The 13,468-nt window shown below is 41.8% G+C and overlaps 1 protein-coding gene across 5 annotated transcripts in view; it reads right to left on the reverse strand.

The window, feature by feature from the left end:
* Nucleotides 1–4,117: 4,117 nt before the first annotated feature.
* The window catches only part of NSUN3 (NOP2/Sun RNA methyltransferase 3), a 55,121-nt gene continuing 45,770 nt past the window's right edge, over nucleotides 4,118–13,468 (reverse strand). For all 5 annotated transcript variants that reach the window (XM_072811786.1, XM_072811789.1, XM_072811790.1 and 2 more), the window contains one exon: nucleotides 4,118–7,764. In XM_072811786.1, the coding sequence (XP_072667887.1) occupies nucleotides 7,503–7,764 (262 nt within the window). In that variant the 3' untranslated portion in view covers nucleotides 4,118–7,502. The remainder of the gene's footprint in view (nucleotides 7,765–13,468) is intronic.

Raw genomic sequence — 13,468 nt, forward strand, 5'->3', positions numbered from 1 at the left:
TTACTTTAAAAATTAGGCAACCAAGATTTAATGTTACAGATAAAGTTAAAGGCAGAAGTAGCTCCAAATCATATTCAACAAAACAACAAAAACAACTCTGGAGCAACTGATAAGTTTATAAAGAATAAGATTTTTCTGTAGTTTCTGCAAGTGCCACTTTAATAATCTATTTTTTGACTGTCCTTGATGTGCTGAAGTACAATTTCTTTTTCTATTTTAAGACATTCTCACCTGCTGTTCTGCCCTTGGATATTCCTTGTAGGTTTGAAGTATCCTCTAGAAGACAATTATGGATTTATCCATTGGCATTCCAACCTTATTATTGAGCCTATTTCATTTTAAAATTTTCCCACACTGTATGCATGCCTAAGCATGCTCATAATATACTGGATTCTCTATTTAATTTACATCTCTCAGTCCAATGCACAAGCTTTTGAAAATGGTTGGACTATTCTTTCAATTCACTATGGAAAAACTAAGTATTGCAGCCTAAAATATGGCCTTTACTGTTTTCAGGTAAGAGTATAAGAAAAAGAGACTATATATTCTTAAAAATATTGGAAAAAAAATCAAGCCTTCTAGTAAGAACTCTAGCTAATTACAGAGTGGGGACACTGGCAAATTATTTAAAGGACATCCCAAACAATAAGTGGGGACACTTCATACACTGTGGTATTGGGTTTCCCTGATGTGAGGATTCAAATTTTGATGAAGTTAACAAGGATGGAATTTGTGTGTGTGTGTGTGTGTGTGTGTGAGAGAGAGAGAGAGAGAGAGAGAGAGAGAAAGAAAGAAAGAGAGAGATTGAGAAAGATGCAGATCTCAAAGCAAGAGGACCTAGCATGAAATACTAAGGGCTCAGATTTCATCCTATAGGCCACAGGGAGCCATTGAAAAATTTAAAATAAAATTTATTTCTTTATTTGAGAAAGAGAGAGCATGAGGAGGGGTAGAGGGAGACAGAGAGAGACTCTCAAGCAGACTCTTCACTGAGCACAGGGCCTGACATGGGGCTCAATCTCATGACCATGAGATTGCGACTTGAGCCAAAACCAAGAGTTGGACTCTTAACTGACTGTGCTACCCAGGCAACCCCCCTCCCTTTTTTTTAATTTTTTTTTTAGATATTTTATTTATTTATTCATGAGAGTGTGTACATAGAAAGAGAAGCAGAGACACAGGCAGAGGGAGAAGCAGGCTCCCTGCAGGGAGTCGGATGTGGGACTCGATCCCAGGTCCCCAGGATCACGCCCCAGGCTGAAGGTGGCACTAAACTGCTGAGCCACCTGGGCTGCCCACCCCCCTCCCTTTTTAAAGATCATTGAAGAATTTTAAGCAGGGTAATGGTATGATGGGATTTTATTGTAGGAACAGAACTTCAGCAGCAATAGAGAGTGTGGATTGTGAAGTGTGAGGCAGGAGGTAGGAAGATGAATTGGGAAGAAAATTCAATAGCTGAGGTGGCCTTAACTAGGGCAATGCCAATGGTGTTAAGAGAGAATAATAAAAATGGTAAGACTTGGTTATTACCTAGAGGTGAGAGCAAAAGCAAGGAGAGAGAAAAATTGAATATGGCTCCCAGGTTTCCAGATTCTCAGGCCAGATGGATGGTGGTGCTTCTAAATAAAATGAGGAGGAGCATGCATGAGTAAAGATTAGGGACATTCAGTCTGCTGGCCATAGTCTTCTCAAGGAAGTTAGAGGCAGGACCATCTTCTGAGAGAAATGTGGAAGGTGTTGGTTTCTGAGAGAAATGAGGAAGGTGTTGGTATAGGACATCTGTAGACAATAGTGGAAGTTTTGGAAACTCACTAATAGGATTGGAAAAGGAAGCTGGCCAAACAACAGCCAAAGTTATTGATAGTGTAAAAGTCTCAGGGGAGGCCGGGGAACGTGAATCTGTGCTGAACTTAATCTGCACGGGGGTATGAATATGTAGTGAATATGAAGTCTGCACTGCTGTATGGTTTTCTTTTCTCCCAAACAGTGCTCAGCCATCTAGGTATGATGGAGGTGGATGCAGGAGCCACTGGGCTGATCCAGAGGTGCAACTTTAAACGCCAGATGCAGTAGAACCCAAAAGTGGGAGGAGATATGGTTTAAGGCATCAACCATAGGGTTTAGGATAGAAAATGAAAAGAGATGAATGGGCCGAGCGATAAAGGTTTAAAACCTTACAGGTGTCAAGGCGATTGAATTGCAGTTTTAATGAGATTGGGAAGGTAAGAAAGCTGGAGGGACAGAGGTACTGATTTAAATTTTCCTAAGCAGAGAAATCCTAGATCTGCGCTACCCAGTATGGTAGCTTATAGCCACAGGTGGATACTTGTATTTAAATCCATAAAAATATACAGTATGTTCCTCTGTCACACTAGCTACACACTAGGTACCACACGTGGCTACCATGTTGTCCGTATTGCACAGGGCAGGTAAGACACTGCCATCCCGTAGAAAGCTCCATTGCAGAGTGTGCCTGTAGATAACATCAAGTTCGAGGAAATGCCCAAGAATTACTGTAAGATACTGAAGGCAATGGAGATAAGAGCCATTGAGAGAGGGAGGCCAAGAACCGGAAAGGTAGGATATCGAATGGGCTTTCCATAAAGGTGCTGAATTCAGCCTTGACACGCCAGGAGTTCCGACGGAGAAGGTATGAGCTAGACGCAAAGTCCTCAGTGAATGCAGAGGGTGTGACCCAGACAGATGAACACACAAGTGGACGTGCGTCCTGGCAGTGTGTCCTACAACCCTATAGGCCTACTAGTGTCCTTCGCTGTGAAACATGCTTGACTGACTCAATCGAGACCCTACCCCCGAGTGATATTCCAAGTCCTCCTTAACCCTCTCCTGAACCATTCTCCTGGTTCAGTCACCTCTTGTGAAACTCCCTGAACTTGCTTCAGCCAACTCGATGCTGTGGGGCGAGAAAGGAACCTGCTAACTCGTACGGTCAGGTGCACTAGGTGGCTGGAAATCATCTGTCTATGGGCACAGCTATGGCTTCATATAGAAGATTTAACAGAGATGACTGGTGGTAGACTATATGATAAAGCCAATTTTTTTTTAAAGGAAGAACACAGGTAGTTTGTGCATATCTGTCATGTTTATTTGACACATTTGTTATGATTTAAAACCTAAACTGAAGTTTTTTATAATCAAGTCAAGAGGGATACCTATCTGTGGCAACATGGTACAGCCAGTTGGCCATCCAGGGCTATATCATACATGACAATTTCCAGTAGCGTTAGAGCCAGTTGCCACCATCACGTCCTTTTTTCCTTTCTCTTAGAAGTCGGCAGTTATGAACTGCAAGCCCACGCTAATCCATCTGTGCTAACAACAGTTCATGAGTCAGCCCTGGGGCCTTGGTCCTATTTCTCCACCCCTCACCCCGACCATTAATGTAAGGTGATGTAATGCCAGAAGGTGGTTTACTGGTTTTGGAAAGGTTGCTAATACCTTGTGTGTGCGGATGAGTGAACGAAGTCTCTCTCTCCATAGCTTAGTGATTAGAAGCTGGAACGAGCTCAGTCCCCTTTTCTATCACCAATGCTAACCTCTCCTAACTTTGTCCTTTCTTGTTAATAGCTGCAATTGTACTCCTATTTGTTTTTAAGAATAGTTAGAAACTGGGGCCTGTTGCTTATTTTTCAATAGGCTGTATGTTTTTAGTCTCTGTTGATTCTGCTAGGTTGTACAGTTATTTGTGTGTAATAGGCTCTTCCACTGCAATATGCAGCAGAAAATTCCTTCTGACAAGCCATAGCAAGCTTGACTGAGTCGTGACGTATGCCATCCAATAGCTTCCAGTGAGGCAAACCTCCTTTTTCTAAGGCAGCATCTGCTTTTACTCAGTTTCAACGTGACTCTGATCTCACATGATCAGGAAAATTACTTTCTTCATTTGTGAAAAGCTACAGAAAGGTATGGAGTTAATATCTGAGTGAGCTAATTAAATTTTAAAGAGGTATATATGCTTTACCAGGCTTTCTTCCTCCTTAGATTTAGTGAAACCTACTTTTTAAAAATCTGAGCATTGAATTACAGGTCAATGTTTTTAACTTTTTTTTTTTTAATTCTATTGTTTAGTCATTCCCTAAAGAGGATCCCAAATCAATTCTTGTTAAATTTTTATTTTAAATGTCACACAACAAGTAATATTAACACTCTTCTGTTAAGATAGTATTTCTGATTTTTTCCCATTGACTTTGCAGCCTGAAGCCATTCCAAATACTGACATTGCTTTTAATGTTTTCAGGACAGATGCTGTTAGGGCTTTCAGCACACAGTAGTACGTTATCAGCAGACATTAGTTAATTTGTGAACCTTCATCTGAATATCCTTCAGATACTCATGGGATCTGGGTGATATTGTAACTCCAATGTCAGCCTGGAAGGTAACATCAGTAATGGGTACCATCTTTACTCACCCCCCAATGCAGCAATAAGGCAAGGAAAGGGAGATTGTAAACCATTGATTTGAACCACACAAATGGGTTGTGCTGCTATATTTGTCCCCAAAGTCAAATTTACCTAACACATAATACAAGTCGTCCCATTCAATTGCATCAAAGGACTTCTCTGCATCTAATAAAACTGTTGCTATCGGTTCCGATTCTCTTTGTATTCCACAGGAGTTGCATTAGCCTATGCAGATCATCTGATGCTTATCTTCCAGGTATAAAGCCTTCTTGGATGATGGTCTATTAGATTGGGGATTACTTTATTTAGTCATGTAGGAAGTGTTCTGGTTACCTATTATGTTACGCCTACTCACATTGTATACAAGGATATTTTTCACAATATTGCTAAGGGAGTAACATGCAATCTTGAATATGAGGCTATATGGATACATATAATAGGATAAAGGACGGTAGGCTGCCTTGATTTCAAACCACAGATAATATCAAATGCTTTAAAAATTCAGTATAAACCATTTAAATGCATTATATTTATTCATACTGTATTTCTGAAACTCGTGGCTATTCAGTGTGCTGAAGGCAGAGAGAAGTTAATGTGTTGGTAAGCAACCTAAATTCTTACAAAGCTATTTTGAAAGTAACTCAATGCCACAGAAAGTAATATCAATTACCCCTTGCTTTTCAAATGACATTGCAAGGCTGCTCCAAATTTCAATTCTTCAGTTCAGCACCTGCGAAGAAAGGGAAGGCACAGAGCACCTCCATGGGAGATTTCTGGGTACTGCAACCCCAAGAAGTAGTCTAGAACACATTCTGAAATACTGCAGTTTTTTTTACCCCTCAAGGATTGGTTTAACCCTTTGATCCTCTGTGACTAAAGAACTGCCTACAAGTGCAAAGATAACCTAGGATAAGGGAGGGCCAGTTGGTAACCTTGGGGGTTCCTATAATCTGCTTCTTCTGAGGCACCATAGTATGGGGAGTGGGGCCTGGCCACTGCAGCTAGTTTTAGTCTTGGCTCTACTCTTTACTTACCAGTGTCGCCTGGCAAAGCTACAAACTGCACCGAGCTAGGCTATTCTCATTCACAAAAGGCAGGTATAATACTCCTTAAGCTGTTTTAAAGATCAAAAAAGATAACATATATATATAAAGAACTTAATCAAATATTTAAGGCTCCATAAATGCCAACTGTTTCATTATAATTAATATTAATAATAAAGTAAGTTATATATGCATCTATATTTGCATTTTTCAGTAATCATAGGAACGTCAAATCCAATACTGAGTATTCAGATTAGGCTTCATGGCAGCATGGGGGAAAAATAATGACATTCAGCAAAGTGCACTGGGAAAATTTACTTTGTGATTAACCTACACAGAATAAATACACTTTTAAACCTACAGTATCTGAAGACAAAGTTTTAAACTGAAAAAAAACTAACAAGTACAAACTTAGTAAGTAAATAAATATAATTTCCATTGTCTTTTATATTTTTTGTATGCATCCAGATTATTTCACTGAGTCCAAGAGATCTAGCCTTTTCTTCCCCAGCTATAAGAAACTGCTTATGTATGCTTGCAAATTAAAAAAAAAAAAAAAAGGGATCCCTGGGTGGCGCAGCGGTTTAGCGCCTGCCTTTGGCCCAGGGCGCGATCCTGGAGACCCAGGATCGAATCCCATGTCGGGCTCCCGGTGCATGGAGCCTGCTTCTCCCTCTGCCTGTGTCTCTGCCTCTCTCTCTCTATCACAAATTAAAAAAAAAAAAAAAAGAGTTCAGGAAAAAATAGTCTCTGGTTTAAATACGCAAAATACAGTAAACAAATTCAAAAGGATTCAGCTTCAGCAGAATTTTCTATTTCTACGGTCAGTTCATTCTTTTTTAAGTTAATTTTCAAATAGATAATTACCTTTTGAAGTATACTGCATAATTTTTCTTAATAGTTGGAAAAGTATATTTGGCTCTAAGTGAAGCAATTTCCAGAGAAAACACATGATCCAAACCTGAAGCTAAAACCCTAAGTACATATACAGAAATGTACACAATATTCCCAAGACATAGGTAAACAGGGAGAGGCACTTAGCAAATGGTATTGGGTTTTGGTAACAGTGTAATCCCTGTCATTAGGCATCTCCCCCTTGTGCATTAATACGTGACATCATACTCTCATATAACATTTCATAACAGAGTGAAATAAAAAGCCCCTCCAGATTGCGACTGTAAGATAATCAGATTCTGTAGTGCTCATTATGACTGCAATTATGTAACAAAACTCTCCAAATATAGTTCAGTTATTGCAGTTATTAATCATTCTGGTTTTGTTACAAGTACTTGCTTTATAGCCTGCTGGAAAGACTCCATTATTCTACAAGTTGAATGTCGAAAGTCAAACTTGTGCATGTGAATCTGCTGTTCTAACAGCCTTTCAACATAATTTACCCTTTCAATTTGTATTTGTGAATACAAAAAAAGGAGAAATAAAGCTGGTGTCAATAGAGTCACTGACCTTTGCAGTAAACAGAAGATAATCCTTAGTGGAAAACAACATGGCAAGTAGGACACCTATTTTCTAGAACTAGAAATAGTGCCGCTTAAGAAGTTAGTCTAAGAATACTGATCGGTTCTTAAGGAAAAAGGTTGCGGGGGCGGGGGTGAGGTCTGAAAGAAATCTGTATATTTGATGAGATAAATTATAAAAGGAACAGCCAAATGTGCATTTTTAAAGGTTCAAAGCACCAACATCATAAATTGAATGTATTCCTAAACATTATGCATAAAACCATATAATCTGATTAATTTAACTGCAAAATGCCAACCAAAAGACAGCAGATTTATTATACAGAACAAACACCATCTGCAACACCTGAAACCAGTGCCACAGATACATTTTTAGGAAAAAAATACACCTGGAAAATTCTTAAGCCTAGGTTATGAGATGCCAAGTATTAAATAAATAAGATTCCAAACAGTCCCAGGGAAAATAACTTCATAATTATTTAAACGTTAACACATAGCCTAGAAAAATAAATATAATAATGCACTGACATGGCTTACGAAATATTTATGACCAATTTTACAGTCTATGATTTCTTCAATTTGGCTATATACATTGGGCCCCAGGCTTTCCCCTTATCTGGAATCACCAGGAGTCCACATTCCTGGCCAGTGGGAGCAAACGTGAAGTCTCGGGAGCAAGTCCTTGCCATTTCCTTAATGTCCACAGGTATGATGTTACTGTAGGAGTTTAAAATTTCACTGATGACATCTTGATTTTCTGCCTTGGAAAGTGTGCATGTAGAGTACACAAGTAACCCTCCAGGGCGTAAGGCCTTGATTGCAGACCTGTGTGTGATCAGGAAAATGGAGAAGTCTGGTTAGATGCAGGAAAAGGACACTATGAGGTTAGAGAGCAAGGAAGTTTATACTTGACACTAACCATACCGTGACTTGGACTGTAAGAACTCTGGGTGGTTTCTAACTCTGGGTGGTTTCTAGCTTTACAACTATTTCTTTCTAATGGATCCTTGGGTGACTCAAAAATGATAATCAGGTCAATCAACATGGGAAAAACAGAGAATGTGTTTGCTGGTTCTTTGTTTTGTTTTTTTAAGGGTAAGAGGATAGAGGAAGACCATGATTAATGGGTTTGTCTTTGAATATACTGAGTGGTACTAATGAGTAGGTGAGAGAGAAAACATCAGAACTTCTTCAGGAACGGAGTTAGGATTTGGTGAGGGCTGAAGTCATCAGAGTAAGTAGGATTTCCCAGGAAATGAGCAAGAAAGTAAGTATTAAAGACAGACACTAAGCCAATACCTGTATTTAAAGGAAGATAAAACTTAGAAAGGAAATAAAAACGGTTTCACCTGATTAAAGTGTAGCTTTGGGAAAAGACTGGAAAAAAAGGTTTTTTTGTTTCTTGGTTTGGTTTCTTTGGGTTTTTTTTAGAGGAAAACTTGAATATATTTGTAAATGCAGATCCAGGAAAACAGTCCTAGGGCTTCACACAGCAAATGTAGGAGTTGGCTTCAGAGGAGATGGGGCTCCAGCCCTTCATCTGAAACACATGGGGGCATGAACAGGGAACCAGGATGTTTTAAGGTAAAGAAAAGTTCAAGGTAGAAAGCCTTGACAATAAGAGTAGATGGATGGCAGGAAGGTAATCTACCAAGAGAAAACTAGAGAAGTTGTAGTCCTGCTGCCGGGTGATCAACTCCAAGCAATCACTACTGGATTTAAGTGTACGAACAGCCCCATGTCTCACATCTGTATTTTGACAACCTGGAGAACGTGACAATAACGGAAGTTTACAGTGAAGATCCACACCATCAAAGTAAGTTCAGATTCAGTTCCCTGTGTTCAATTATTTACAAGACCGAAGACTCTTAATTCAAGACAAGCAAACTGATGACTAAGTTTTCTTTCCTCAAACTTCCTTAGACACCCTGAACATAAGGTAAAAAAAAAAAAAAAAAATGTTTGTGAAACATGATGTGCAGGTGAAGCAGCAACAGCAGGCGAAGAGAGTAGAGCAGGTCCGGACAACAGCCACAGGGGGCATAATGGACCCGGGGGCCCACAGAGTCCGGGGCCTGGAAAGGTCAGATGTCTTGTGATAAGAACAAAGACTGACAACAAGGGTACTGTTCAGAGCACGTATGAGAAACCATGGACCCCACACTCCCATTTACAGCAGCCAGGTAAAAAGTTGGGAGGTTTTTATCCCTGTAAGTCGAATAAAGTATTTGAGAGACTTAAAGCGGCCAGCGTTGGTGTTTGCCCCTGAAACCAAAGACCTCCACGCTCTTCCTTGAAGGGGGCATCGAAGTAACTGCCATCTCATCATTAAGTGACATCAGTAGGAGAAAGGATCCCACCCCTAAAATAAACCTAGTCTTTTATTGTCCCATTTGAAAAAGATGATTGCCAGGTAATTCTGGGTGAGTAATGCTTAAGCCATGTGAAGAGCAAGAGCAAAATTTTAAGAATGGCCTAGGAAGAAACCGAAAATTCAGAAGACAAGAGGCATAGTAAGAAAGACTGACAAATGTGTAGCACCCCTAGAACAATGACAGAAGGCCATGGGGCAGGACCAAGCAGAGGGCTCTAGGGCTGGACATACGTCTATCAAAATAGGGAGTGTTTCGTAGAAGTGTTTAGAAGCTAAGGTTGAAGAAATATTCCAAAATAGTAGAACAGATTGAAGATGAGACAAGTAGGATCAATCAAGTAGGTCCAGATTTTAATTAGTGGGAGTACTGGAAAGGTGAGACAGAGAACTGGAAGTGGAGGACACGAAATCCATGAAATAAGAGAATTTTCCAGAGATCAAAGGAGTGTTCAAGATGAAAGAACTCCTCAGGGTCTAGAACACTTGGTATCACGTAGATACTAAAATACGACAACACTGCTTGCCTTCAGGAAGCTAACATTCTAGCTGGGGAGACAGAGCATAAAACACAATATTTTTCTTTTTATAAAGGCAGCTTGCCTTTTTTTTTTAAAGATTTTATTTACTTATTTATTCATGAAAGACACACAGAGAGAAAGGCACAGACATACGCAGAGGGAGAAGCAGGCTCCAGGCAGGGAGCCCGACGTGGGACTCAATCCTGAAACGGCGGATCACGCCGAGCCAGGGGCAGGTACTCAACCGCTGAGCCACCCAGGTGTCCCCAAAAATAGTAATACTGACAGTAATTCTGTCATGAGCTAAATTGTGTCTCCTCCCCACCCCCAAATTCATTTGCTGAAGACTTAGCCCCCAGTATTTCAGAATCCAACTGTATTGCGAAATAGTATCCGTAAGGTTATTAAGCCAAAATGAGGTGGGCGCTACCCCAACACAACTGGTGCTCTCCCAGGAGAGGCACCAGGGGAGCATGTGAAGACTCAGGGACAGGACGCAGGTCAGCCACCAGTCCTGCTCCCCGGGGCCTCCGCCTCTGACTGTGATCCTGCAGACCTGAGAAAGGAAACTCCCCCGGCCTAGGCTTTGCCGTCTACAGGAGTCTGCGGGAGCCCTGGAAACGGACACAGGGGCATGCACACAAAGGACAACTTGGCATATGTGACCACACACACACACACACACACACACTATATGTATGTACGTGTGCTGGTGTATTTTTCCTCACCAGGCAATCCTCCAATTCTCTGAAAACACTGGCCGCCTGTGTAACGATTTAACTCCGTTCTCACCTATTCCCCTGAAGTTAGTGTCAGATCCCAAAGGTGAAGGGCTAAGCCCTACAAAGCTGCCCTTCAGATGCCAACGGGGGATCGAGGCCTCCAGTACTTCTGACCGATCTGCCATAAGTTAAGGGTACCCACAAGCCCCATCCTTGGGTTCAACAATTTGCTATATGGCTCTCAGAACTCAGGAAAAGGGTTTACTTACTAAATTAGTGATTTATTATAAAAAGATACAATTAAGGAACAGACAGAGGGAATACATAAAGCAAAGTATGGGAAAAGGGGTACAGACTTGCACATTGGTTCCCCTGACATCCTTAGAGGCTTTCCAAAGCCACTTCATTAACATAAAATAAAGTGTGGTCGAAAAAAGCCTGTTATCAATAACAAAAGTTGCTCCTTTCATATTAACAAAAACCAAATTTTATAACAAAAGGCGTTCTAATCCCTCTTATCACTTAGGAAATTACAAGGGTTTTAGGAGCTCTGGCTTGGATCCGGGGCAAAGACCAAATATAATTTTACAATATCATAGTTTAAATATTTATTTACTAATAGTTTAGCGAAGAAAATAAATCAAGATAACAGGACTAGGGACGCCTGGGGGGCTCTGTGTTTGAGCATCTGCCTTCGGCTCAGGACATGAGCCCAGTCCCAGATCAAGTCCCGCATTGGGATCCCCGCAGGGAGCCTGCTTCTCTCTCTGCCTGTGTCTCTGCCTCTCTCTGTGTCTCTCATGAATAAATAATTAAAATCTTAAAAAGAGAGAGAGAGGGGATCCCTGGGTGGCGCAGCGGTTTGGCGCTTGCCTTTGGCCCAGGGCACGATCCTGGAGACCCGGGGTCGAATCCCACGTCGGGCTCCCGGTGCATGGAGCCTGCTTCTCCCTCTCCTATGTCTCCGCCTCTCTCTCTCTCTGTGACTATCATAAATAAATAAAAAATTAAAAAAAAAAAAAAAAAGGAGAGAGAGAGAGAACAGGATTAGAAGAGCTCAGATGGTGGGGCAGGGGGTGGATCACAATTTTACACAGGGTAGTTAGACCAACATGACAATTCAGGACAAGACATCTGAACAAACCTGAGGAGCTAATAAGGAAGTAGCCCTGCAGATATCTGAGGGAAGAGCATTCCACACAAAAGGAACAGCCAGTGCAAAGGCCCCGAGGCATGTTCAAGAAGAGAAGATCCAGTGTGGCTGCAGCAAGGTGAGCATGGGGGCAGCAGAATGACATCAGAGTTAAGGGGGGGGGGTACGAGGTCTTATATTTACACTGAAAACTTCAGTCTTATGAATGAAATGAATGAAAACGACTGCATACTTAGATGCATTACTATCAAACTTTGTACCTTCAAGAACAAAAGACGCTAAAGCCTTCAGAAAGGAGAATGGGTCTGAGAAACAGACAGGAATCAATGGCATAGCTCACTCAAAATGTTGGGAAAAAAGCAATTTAAGGTGGGTGCTATTTACTGTCAAATTGTCAAATAAATATATAGGAGAAATACAGAAACTCTCCCATATCCGAGGACTCAGAAGTGTTACCTCTAGCAAAATGAGGAGGTCAATCAAGAAAGGGGAGAAATGGGATACTGAAAGTGGTCAGTATCGCAGGAAGGCAGTGGTGGGAGTGAGACGTGAACCTTCATGGGTTCACATTTGTGGACAGCCTGCGGGGGGAGTGTAAGGGACCCCAAAGCTGGCCACACGTCACACTACGGCAAAGGGTACTGGGGGATGTGAGCAAGGCACGGGACACAGGAGCACTATGCTGGGCCCTCTGGTACGCCCGGTGTAATCCCCCGGGGCCTTACAAGCTCAACAGGGAGACACGAGAATCCGAGAAACAGGCGGTGACACAAGCTAAAGCAAGAGTGACAGGATCGCTGGTCACAGGCCGCAGCCGAGGAAGGAGCCACTTGTGGAAGCCGGAGGACATAAGGAAACAAGCCTCCCTCTGGGTCCCTCCACAAAGCATGGGGCTTAAATCACAGACACTTTTACTCCTCACAGCTCTGAAGGCTTAAGTCCAACATCAAGGAACCAGCAGAGTTGGTGTGTGCTCCCCAGTCAGTGAGGGGTCAGGGAGCTCACTGGGTCCCTTCGCGAGGGCTCCGTCCTCATAATCTCACCACCCCCAAAGGCCCCCACCTAAAACCACCACTTTTGCAATTAGGATTTTAATATACACATTTTGGGAGGACACAAACATCCGGTCCACGGCACCCACCTGGACCAGAGTGAGCGGCAGCTCTTCCAGGACCTTGATCTCGAACTCAGAACCTTCCAGGACCTTGATCTTGAACTCAGAACCTCAGAAGTGCGACATAATAAACATGCACTACTTTAGGGCACCAACTGTTGTAATCTGTTGTAGCAACAACAGGAAATTAATACATACCTCGTGATAGCTTTTTAATTTTTTTTTATAGCTAACATACTAAGGCATCAAAAGATTTTGCTAAAATTGTGTAAGTTACAGCTACACTCGGTTTGGATCATTTTCTGACTATAGCAATAGGTGTAAGATTTTCCTTAAAAAGCTGAGATTAGGGGATCCCTGGGTGGCTCAGCGGTTTGGCGCCCAACTTTGGCCCAGGGCGCGATCCTGGAGTCCCGGGATCAGGTCCTGCGTCCGGCTCCTGGCGTGGAGCCTGCTTCTCCCTCCTCCTGTGTCTTTGCCTCTCTCTCTCTCTCTATGTCTATCATATATAAATAAATAAATCTTTAAAAAAAAAAAAAAAGAGCTGAGATTACCGTGTAGGGGCATCTATACAGTTCAAATCCAGGTTTTTTTAAACTCTTGCTAAAAGGACTTATTTTGCTCCTACTTCCACAATTAGCAAAGCCA

Source organism: Canis lupus, chromosome 35 (genome assembly GCF_048164855.1).
Source record: "Canis lupus baileyi chromosome 35, mCanLup2.hap1, whole genome shotgun sequence".
NCBI classification, from domain to species: domain Eukaryota; kingdom Metazoa; phylum Chordata; class Mammalia; order Carnivora; family Canidae; genus Canis; species Canis lupus.